We start from the raw sequence: 11731 nt of genomic DNA on the forward strand, positions 1-11731 counted from the left end.
AAAAAAAAAATAGAACAAATATTATAAGTCTCAAATTTTACACACATAGTTGGGAAATATCATAACTTTTTTTTCTTTTGGTAAAACTATAACTTTTCAGATGACCTTCAACTTTTAACATATTATCCGGTCATCCTTATTTTTTTAAATGAAAACTTCAACTTTTAATCGGTCATCCTTATTTTTTAAATGAAAAGTTTTCAGAAAACTAATAGTTTTTACCTAAAAGAAAACTTAGGCTCCAAGTGTGTAAAAGTTGAGATTTTTTTGAGAATTTGTCATTCCTTCCGTCAAATGGATTTATATACACAAAGGATATTCGTATATCTCTAAAAAAACTTATTTAACGTTTAAACATATAAATATCGTAATATAAGTCTAAAATACGTGTTATATGTACTTTATATGTATAAAATATATATTTTACTTATTTTTATATGTAAAAAAAGTATTTTATGTATAAAAAATATATTTTATATATTTGTGTATTTATAAAAATCGTATTTGATATATATATATATATATATATATATATATATATATATATATATATATATATATATATATATATCGTCTTTTGTATGTATTTTATGTTTATAAAATATAGGTATACAAAAAAGATTTTTATGTATAATACGGTTTTTATACATACATAAATACATAAATAAAGTTTTTATTCAAAAAAAACATTTTTTACATATAAAAATAAGTAAAAAAAAAGGTATTTTATACATTTAAAGTACACAATATGTATTTTATACTTTTATTACGATATTTATATGTTTAAATTAATTAAGTTTTTTTCTATATAAATACGAAGACCATTTGTGTATATAAATCCGTTTGATGAAATGAATGACAAATATAAAAAAAGGTTTCAAGTTTTGCACACTTGGTTAGAAAAAGCTTTAACTTTTTTTTGTAGGTAAAAACCATAAGTTTTCAAAAACCCTTCTATTTTCAAAAAATAAATAAATAAAATGGATGACCGGTTGATACTGGGTGATGACCGGATAATAGGTTAAAAATAGAAGATCATCCGAAAAGTTGTGGTTTTTACCAATAAAAAAAGGTTAAGGCTAATCCCAACTATACCACCCGGTTCCTGAGTTTAATTTAACGAGAGAACATAAAGGAAATGGGTGGAAATAAGAAGAAAATAAAAGAAATTGGTGTTCTCGAGTTTCATTAAAGGAATGAGGTGGAGGGAAATGGAATGATCACATTCCTTCCTAACTTTCTTTTACAATTTAGAGGATTTGAAAAGAAAAAACGAAATGATTATTTTTCCTTCCATAACTTGGGAACACAAAAGAAAATTTTGTTTTATTTCTTTTCTCTCATGACTTTCTTTTCTCTTCTCTTCTTTTCTTTTGTTAAACTCGAGAACTAAGCGTAAGTGTAAACCTTGGAACTTTTATGGTATTTGCCAATAAAAAGATAATCTTCTACGTTGATATAATTAACAAATTCATCATATTTTTCATCCACCGCAAAAGTAACCATCAACTTTCTAGTGATCAATTACGAGATTATAAACATAAATCGAAATTACTTCAAAATACATAAATTTGAAAAAAAAAATAATGAAATTGTTCTTATAACTTGTGATATTGTTCTTAATAATTAGAAATAAGGATTTTGCTTAAATATTTGAGGGTTATTTATTTATTTATTTATTTTGTATTTTTTTATTGTTGTGTTGAGCAATTATGCAATTTGTATCTCGATTGATTAGTTGCGAAACTGAAAGTCATTTTTGTGATAAACCAAAATAATAACCAGTTTGGTAAATGTCAAATCAAATGACGATATTAATCTAAATATTCCAAATAAAATATATTAATTATCATCATAAAACTACATTAATGAATTTAAATAAAGTTTTAATTGATAACCAAATCTAAAAGAACTTTGAAGTTCTGTAAGCTTAAACTAAAAATTTAGGGATTATTGCTTTAATTTATGACTTAATTCGGTTAATGATGTTATAGAATTGTTATCACATGATTAAACTGAGTTTTGAATCTATTACAAACATTAAAAGTCATTGAAAATGGTAGTTGATATGTTGGAATCGAATTAAGCAAAGTAGGTTGCTATTTATGTGGAAGTGTCACAATTATTAAAAATAAAAAAATAAAAATAAAAATAAGAAATGCGAATTTTGAAATATTGAATGATCAAGAAATATCTTTAACCCGGTGCCCAGAAAATAAAAATACATTCTATTGAAAAATAAAATAGTAGAATTCTTGTGGAACAAAATCAGCTTTCATTAATTTTAAAATGATTACTAAAATACACTTAGATAAATATTGAAAAAAATACTAATTACTTTAAAACAACTGGCTCTTAAATCTTGATATCTATTGTTTCCATTTTCTAATACAAACAAATATCAAAAATTGATTGGATCGTAAATTTAGAAACAATTATGTTTAAAAAGAAAGTAATATATGGGCCGGCCCATTCGCTTATGAAAAAATCAGCCCACAAAATCATTTATTTAGCCACGATAACTTAAAATAATTCCCTCAATCAAAAATCAAATAAAAGACACATATTCTTTGTTAGAGCCCACTCCCTCTACATCATCCAGAGTCCAGACCTGTTTTAACTTTCGACAATAAAACTTCCACGGAATGAATAAAAAATCATGAGTTTTAACAATATATGTAATGGATCCGTGTAGTGCTATTGACTTAAAACATTAGTCATCCGAGTTGACTCAGATATAGAGTAATAAAAGTGACAACGATAGCGATAATATTATTATGTTGGTGTCACAAGAAAAACTCATAATTTATGGTTTCAAAATTACAAATTATAATCTCTGGTTCAGTAAGAAAAATAATACATGGCCTAACCTGAGCTTTTTGTTTTCGGAAACAATGATCATGGGAGTATAGTGGCTTCCACCACCGTTTTCTTGTCATTCTGTAGATTTGGAAGGGGTGGAACCGGAATTACTTTTTCAGAAGGAATTGGTGATGCCGGAGCTTCTTTCTTTGCTGTTGGCGGAGTTGGAGTTGGGTAGGGAACTTTTTCATTTTCTTCGGTTTCTGGCTTTGATAACCCAATTTTCTCCCTGAGTTTCTTGAATTTTTCTAATATCATCTTCTTCATCTCAGTTTTACTCATGCGTGCTTCAGCTGGCTGAGGTGATGATGATAGAGTCACAGCGCTCAGAGATCCAGCAGTTAAAAACAATGCCAAATTTCTTCGTGACACCTTCGTAGACACTTCTAACTTTTCAATTTCTTTAACCCTAACCTGCTGCATCATTTGGGAATGAATTTATAAAAATAGAAGTAGAGTCTGTAAAAAGGAATTGCAATATTCCTATAATTTTCAAATGTTTCAAAAGCTAAATCTAACTAAACGTTGATATGATTTTTGAAGTTAATCCGTTTGACATAGAAATGAAACTGAAATTGGCAACAATGCCTCAAGTATCAAGTATCAACTACCTTTTTGCAAACATACACACATAGAACATCGAGATCAACATAGCAATATGAAAACGGAAATTAAGATGAAAACAGAGTTAATTCCGTTAAACTGTTAAGTGTTTGTAGAGCTGTGTGTTACATCGTATATCAATCAATGTATAGAATATTCAGATATTAATCAGATCACAAGGCTTAGGGAGTTAGGGTTTATGAAGCAGAAAAACCTGAAGAGATATAGTAGGTGGTTTGACAAAAGCAGCAGCTAGCCCTTTGGCATTAGATCCGACTGATTCCGTCACCGGAGGGAGAGATCCGGCCATCATTTTAACGGTTAACGAAGACATTTAGTTGCCGGGAATCGAAACCGGTAGTTATGATTAGCTGGTCTGACTGTGGAGTTGGAAGTCGGTAAGAGTGATTTGAATTGGGACTCGGAAAATCGGATCGAAACAAAAGCTGGAGGTAGGTGTTCTACAGAAGTTCTAATTTGCAATCTGGACCTTCAGGTTTCACCTTTTGTTATAAATTGCCCTACTCCTACTACAAATTTCGATAACTGTATTTGGTCTTCTCATTTATACATCATACCTACTTACATACACAGTTACACACATATACATGGGAGGTGTACAAATTCCTACCTTGAAATTCTAAATAACAAAGATAAAATATTATAAGTCGATTATACCTCTTAAAAAATGAGTCAACTATCATATTATTAAATTATTTTTGAGAGAGGTTGTCATAAGCTCACATATATCAAGTTATCAACAAATATAAAATGCAAATCAAAGACATAGTCTTTGTATGTAACATTGTTTTCAAGACATGTGTTTGGTGATATTCTCACTAAAAATGCAAATTGTAAAATATTTATTTATTTAACAACTTACCACTTTTCTGCATTGACCATTTTTAATCAACCAATGTTTTTCAACTTAATAAATATTTTGAACCAGTCGTATAATATGTTTAGTTTAGTCAAATTAGTTGTCGAAATCGTTTGAGATGTTGGTAACCATATATACAAATGAATATTTTTTTTATTTAAATCGGCACCTCAATAAACAGATTGCTATGACGAATATTACCTTAACATCTTTTTTTCTTAACAACTAACTGAATTTTATTTAGTTAAAACTTGCAAAAAAAAAACTCTGCTATTTAATTAAAACTTTTGCACGGTTGCATGTTGGGCGATATGGAGTCATTGGAACTCCGTGGTGTTTACTGATGTGGAGTCTGGATCTAAACTGATTATAGATGTCATTGTTGATAATTTGTTTGATTGGGTTGTTAGTCAGAAATAAGAAAGCTTTGATTAATTGGGTTGATTGGTTACAAAACCCGATTTTAAATTCTCCCACGTAAAGTTTTGCTAGCTATTATACGATATACTACAAAAATTTCTATTCGATGGACCAAAAAGAACAATCGAAAAAAGCTCGACCAATACGGTATATCTCTTTGAATCCTGAATATGGTGATACCCCCGGTTGTACTAATCTACATATATCTTTCTCCGTTACTAGTTATAATTTGAGCCATGAGCTTAAGAAAATTTGACAATGTTCATATATTGTTATGCTATATTTAATCTATGAGTATGTCTGGGTACACCTTTCAGGATCATGTATACCCTTCAAGGTTCTAAATAGCTTGAGGTGTGGTATGAGGGGAATATCAATCCTTAAGTTTTACGATAATTATAAGACACAACATTTTTCAAAACATGATTTAAAGCATAATTTTTTTATATAATTTATAATTATATTATATACATATATAAATGTTTTCTACTATTACTCCATGATATTGAACAACTTGAATAAATCCAACAAAAAATATATGATATAATTATAGATTTATATCAAATAGATATGCAATGAGATATGGTGTAACAATTTCCGTTGAAAGCCACTTTCCAAGACTGATCGAGTTGGAAGTTCAAAAGGATTGTTTGATAGCTGATAGATCGAGGGATAGACACATGGACCTTGATGACGTATCATGGTTAAATGCCCAAGCTTCGACTATGCTAGTATGCTTTAATCCCTAACAAAAAGAGACAGGTGGGGTGGCAGTTGGAACCTAAAGGTAGTTTTTCAATTGCTTCCTTAAGGAAGGCTATCAAGTATGTACATAGTGTGGAACTATGGATGCTCCCTTTCTGTTAAATGGGTAATAGTCTATCTTCTAGCTTCTATTAGTATGAACTTGTTAAGAGGGTGTTTGGATAAATTAACTTATAGCTTATTAGATTATAGTGGTGTGAGAAAGCAGTTTTTGCAAAAGTGTTTGGATAAGCAATAAGCTATAAGCTTTAAGCAGTGAGGGGGAAGCTTTTTAAGAGTAGCTTATTTAGCTTCTTCCCACCACAATAAGCTGATTTTTAATGTTTTCTATTCTAACACTTCAACTTAACTTATAGCGGTGGGGATAAACAATAAGCTATAAGCTCTCTCTTTTTCCCCTATCCAAACACCCTCTAAGTCTAAAATCTTAACAAAACAAATGAATTTACTAATTGAGAGGGAGTAAGGTACCAATTCTATAGCATGACTAAGTGGATGTTTGGGATTGCTTCTAAGAATAACTTATTAGTTTATTAGCTTTTTGAAAAACAAATAAACTAAAAAAGTGTTTAGGTATTTATAAATAGCTTTTGAAACAGTTTTTTGAAGCTTTTTACATTGGCAAAATATAGAGTTTTCTAAAAGCTATAGAATCCTAGCTTTTCAGTTTTTCTTAAAAACCTTTTTTAAAAACTTAGCTTTAATTTTACCCCTAAAAAACTAAACCAAACACTTTTTAAAACTAACTTATTAAAAACTAACTTATTAGCTTTCAACATTTCATACCACAAAAACTAATTCAAATACTTTTTAAAAACTGTTTTTCCAAAAAGTAATAAGCCAATAAACATTTTTTCTAAAAACACTTTTGTGATTAAAAAAAAACACCCTAAATATCGTGCTTTAGCTTATGTGCTATATATGAATTGGTATCGTTTTCCTGTCATTAATAAACCTTGATGTTTTGCCTAACGTAAGAGTAATTAATGTTAGCCCCGATCAGCCCTCAACTTAAATACACCACGTAGAATTTTGCTCCCCTACATTCATGTTGCCAAAAAAAAAATTCATAAAGAAATGGTGACTACAAGGTAAAAGCTATGAGGAATAGATTGGACAAATCCGCCAGATGGACATTAGGAGGTTTGAATGGCCAAAAGAAGTACCCATCAAAGTCACACCATTCGTATGGAAAGCTAAACAGGGACGTATACCAACATCAGTGACCATCTCCAATAGGGGTATAACAGTAAACTCAATAATTTGTTCTCAATGTGGCGAAAAGGAGGAGACGGCGGATCATGTATTGGTTGAATGCACATTTGCTAAATCTGTCATGAAATGGATCTTAAAATGGTGTCAGGTACCCTTTGCAGACCTTACGACAGTACATGATTTTATAGATTATGCGTCAAACTGGGGCAATTGCCCGAAAAAAAAAAGCGAAGATTATTGGGGATTTGTTATGGATACTTATGGAGTATTTGGAAGACAATAAATGACAGATTATTCAACAACACGAGGATGCAACCAACAAAAGTGGCGGATATCATCATATCTACAATGTATACGTGGGTCAAATACAGGGGGAAAACAGAGGCGATTAGTTAGGCGGACTGGTGTACTAACCCTTTTATAGGGTTGTAGCTATCTTTTTTTTGCGTTTGTTTCTTTTACTTGTTGTATCTCCTAGCTTCTTGCTGGGTTGTTTACCATGTTTTTCTTTAATTTATATGCCTCTTATTTGCCGGTTCAAAAAAAAAAAAAATGATAAAAAAAAATCATTTGGATAGAATTTTGCCAAATTTGTATTCAAATAGATAAGATAGAACAGAGAATTTTGATTTATATAATATCACTCAATGTAAAACATGGTATTATCTATTATGTCATTATTCAGTAAAGGATCATAATTTTGTATCAAACTATGCACTGTAAATGGTTTTTTAATATTTTACTTTTTACACTATCAAATATTATATTTTATTTTAAAATATGCACAAACATACTTTGTGAAACACCCACCGTTATGGCGTTATCATAATTTACTCCCAAGTCAAGCCAAAAAAAACGACACTTAACTAGAGACCACTTTATAAATATTCATTCAACAAAGCACCACTATTTATCCATTTAATTAGTTTACTTTATCATATAATTATGCAACCATGCGAACCACATTGAAATTTTAAATGGACTTTTATATATACATCTTACCCACTAAATTATTTCTACCGTAACTTAAAAAAAAATTAAAAAAATTTGAATTTAGCAATCCAACTTTGATTTTGGTCGTTAGTCGTACATGAACATGCTCAAGAACATAAAAGAAAAACAAATTAGAGCAAAAAAATTCGATATATATATTTACAAAAAAAAAGGATAAAGAATATATAATCTCAATTATGATTATAATTTACTACAATTACTTGTGTTCGAAGCAACGTCTTGTAGCCGAAGAGATTAGGGGGAAAAAACTCAAAAGTTATGAGTTCTTGAAAACGAAGAAAAAAATCTACATAATTAAAGTTTGTAAAAGAAAATAAGAAAAGCTTGTACAAACCCTAAAAGCGATTATGGACAATAGCTTTGGTATTCTTGAGTAGTTACAAACTCGGTTTGCTTGTAAAGATCAATAGAGTTATGACATAGAGATGGACCAGAAGGTGGCACCGGCCCTCGTGGGAGTTTACTCTTCAATAATCCTGCGTACCTGTCAAACCGATGATCTTCCTTGATCAGTGCCCTTGTTTCACCCGTTCTTAACATTGAAGCCAATAGCGATAATATGATCATTACAATAAGAACACGCTTTAGACATCTCAAAACCATTCTTCAATTCTCTCTTCTCTTCTTCTTCTTCTTCTCCTTATCAATGATATGGATTGAGGCTCTTGAGCATGCCGGTATAAATACGTGTTTGTGTCTCTATATATATTTTATAGAAACAGAATGTAGGCGGTGTGGTTGAATCCAAATGCCTTGTGTCTTTATGGATCCAACTATGAGAGTGGTTGACATAAACGATTGTATGTATGTGTGTATATATGCATGTTTCTGTCTCTATATATATGCGTCTCTGTGTGTGTGTGTGTGTGTGTGTGTGTGAGAGAGAGAGAGAGAGAGAGAGAGAGAGAGAGAGAGAGAGAGAGAGAGAAAGAGAGAGAGATGGTATATGAATAGGAATAGCATGGTTGAATGAATATGAACGCCGGTCGCATTCGACTCGTTAAAATGTATTACACCACGACTTTGATTTTTTCTGGTTTGTTTTTAAATTTGACTTTGAAAATGATGTTAAGATGGTGAATTTAATGATGATGGTTGCAGCCAAATGAGACAAAGAGAATGCGAAGATTTAAACCGTTACACATTCATTTTGCAAATTGAAAATATATATACACAGAACTTTGAAAATATATATACACAGAACTTTGAGTAGTTGTGTCATAAAAAAAAAATTCAAAACAAATCAAAAATAATAGTTACTTTCATATTTTTAGATGTTGTACCTAATAGAAAAAAGAAAAAATAAAAATTTACACTAACGGCTAAAATGTATTTAGCAAAAATAATAAGTTGCATGTGTAAAATATATACAGAGTATTTAACAAAATATAACAATTATATGTAAAGTAACATAGAACAAATTTACAAAAAGAAGTCCTAGATCAGAGAAGACCCAAAAAGGTAAAAACAAAATTACGCATATGTAACTAAATTTCACCACATATATATTCCATCACAAAAACAATGAATATAAATGACAACAACCAAAACGTCATGACTAAAGCCGTACAAAAAGAAATGCACTGACACTTCAATTTAGTAGTATAATAACTTCAATTTATACCGTTGAATGAAAACATATTATATGTGATACAACTCATATATAGGAAACGTACATAAGAATAACCATGAAAATATATATAAAATTTACCTTGAAATATAAAGAAACTCAAATTCATATCGACAAGTACATCAAAATAAGCAAGTAGGATATTTTTTTAAGTTAATGAACAAAAGTTCAAATAATAAAAAATGCATTATATGTGACCTACCTCATATGTAGGAAACATACATAAAAATGAGCACGAAAAAAAATGTCGAAACATAAACAAACTCGAATTTATACCGATACATACATAAAAAAACAAGTAAGTTTTTTTTTAATTAACAAACAAAAAATTACGTTGAAACGTTGACTATCTCAAATTTATACTGACACATACATAAAAATAAACACCTAATAAATTAGTTTCTTTTAAGTTAACGAATTGTAGAAAGTTCAAAGTCGAAGGGGTCACAATGGTATTTTACAAAGTTGAAGGCGGTAGTTGTAGAAAATTCAGATTATATATATTACGGGGGGTAAATACGAAGTTTAGAAAATGGAGCGGTGAAAGTAACATTTTAAAAAGTTCAAACTTAAGGGAGTAAAATTGATATTTTATAATGTAGAGGGGTAAACAAAATATCATTATACAAAATAGATAGGTGAAAAACGTTGATGGAAACTTTCCTTCGTAAACATCTTATTTCTAAAGGATACATTTTGAGTGAAAAAGGCTTTACTTTCCTTCTATTTCTTTTCAGTCCCTTACTTAAATGAAATTCGAAAACACACTTTATTGTCTTTCATGCTAAACCTGAGAAGGGTTATAAATGCATTAAAAAGATGTGGTTTTGAGAATCAAGGCAATGGTGACATAAACTACAAATGAGGTTTTGATTGTGCTCCTAGATACAATTTGTATCATGTGTTTTGAGTCTTTTAGGTTTATCCACATGATGAACACATGACGATGACTGTTTTGAGAGAACAATACAAGATGATGCCAATCAAAAATAGGTTCCTTTAGATGAATATAATGCCAAACCGCCCTAATAGAAAAAATTGATAAAACCCCATCTTTATTTCTCAAATGGAGGTTATCAAGTGAGGAAGGAAAGATGAGAGTATGTGAATGACCACTGAAAGCATCATAGGGGTCACTATAGAGTCGGGGGAGGACCTAACTCCCACTATAGATAATGTCTTTGACCATTGCATTAAGGGATAAACTCATTTGATATACAATGCGAAAGGTCAAAAACCGAGAAAATGGAGCAGCATGGTGCCAATTATCATACTAGGAAAATACGGTGCTTCCATAACCGATACGAGAGAAAATAAATTCGCTAATCTTATCACGTATATTGATGATATTATGCAAATTCCAACTAATACTACTTGTAACATGGACATTAAAAAGTTACGATTGGTGACACGATAAATAGAGATCCATTTGACCCAAAATGAATCTTTAATTGTAAGGATCCTCCAGTTATGGGAGGCCATGAGAGTTATATTCCAACTTGTAAGACTCTTTATGCTAATCCCGCCTTGAGTTTTAGGGAGACACAAAGTTTTACAATAGACTTTGGCTTTACATATTTTCATTTCACCATGACATAAGAGCAAATCTCTCTTGAACTTCTCAATTCCTTGTTAATAATCTCGAGGAGAATAAAAATAGAAGCTAATAAATCCAAATAGAAGAGAGGGTTAAAATGATGAATTCGGGTCTACTAGTAAAGAAGAGGGATTTGTTCTTCTGGTTTTGACTTTGTCAACAAAGCATCTACAGGGTTATTTATATACCCTAATGTAACGCCCGCAAATTCGGGCTAGTCAATTTAGAGACAATGAGCGTCAAAAATCATTTTTTGATGGAAGATTATTTAGACAGAATAATCTTAACCAAGTTATAGTATATGTCACAAGGGTTCCGTACATATAAAGAACGCCGAAATCCGAGTTATAACGAAGAAGTTATGACCCGTCGAAGTTTTACGGCTAAACCGGCACGGCACCGTGTAACGTAAAAAGTGAATTTTTGATAAATTACTTTTTAGCCTTAGGGATCTAAACGAAAGTCGTAGTATATGTTAAACCGAGAGTGTGCATAAAAAGAACGTCCAAATCTGACTTCGTATGAGGAAGTTATGATTTTTCTAAGATTTAGCATAGAAGTGCACAACCGGAATTCGAATTTTAGATCGATCGATTTTTAGCCGGCACAACCTAAATGAGAATTGAAGATCTCATTAATAGGATTTCAACGATAAAAAGATAGTAGAAAACGGAGCCCGTATGTAGAAGTTATGAATTACATACGGTCGTTAATAGTGTAATATCTCATACTGTTAAATTTAAAA

The 11731-nt window shown here is 30.5% G+C and overlaps 1 protein-coding gene across 2 annotated transcripts; it reads right to left on the minus strand.

The window, feature by feature from the left end:
- Positions 1 to 2743: 2743 nt before the first annotated feature.
- Positions 2744 to 4048, minus strand: LOC145166441 (uncharacterized). 2 transcript variants are annotated; one of them, XM_079085418.1, is made up of 2 exons: positions 3680 to 4048; positions 2744 to 3276 (listed from the first exon to the last, which is right to left on the minus strand). In XM_079085418.1, the coding sequence occupies exons 1-2, from the start codon at positions 3797 to 3799 to the stop codon at positions 2899 to 2901; spliced, it is 498 nt and encodes a 165-aa protein (XP_078941544.1). In that variant the 5' UTR covers positions 3800 to 4048; the 3' UTR covers positions 2744 to 2898. The 2 variants fall into 2 exon arrangements, with proteins under 2 accessions (XP_078941544.1, XP_078941543.1); XM_079085417.1 differs by having other exon boundaries at positions 2744 to 3279; positions 3680 to 4046.
- Positions 4049 to 11731: the final 7683 nt, after the last annotated feature.

This window comes from Lactuca virosa, chromosome 3, assembly GCF_052849685.1.
Source record: "Lactuca virosa cultivar CGN04683 chromosome 3, Lactuca_virosa_CGN04683_v6, whole genome shotgun sequence".
NCBI lineage: Eukaryota > Viridiplantae > Streptophyta > Magnoliopsida > Asterales > Asteraceae > Lactuca > Lactuca virosa.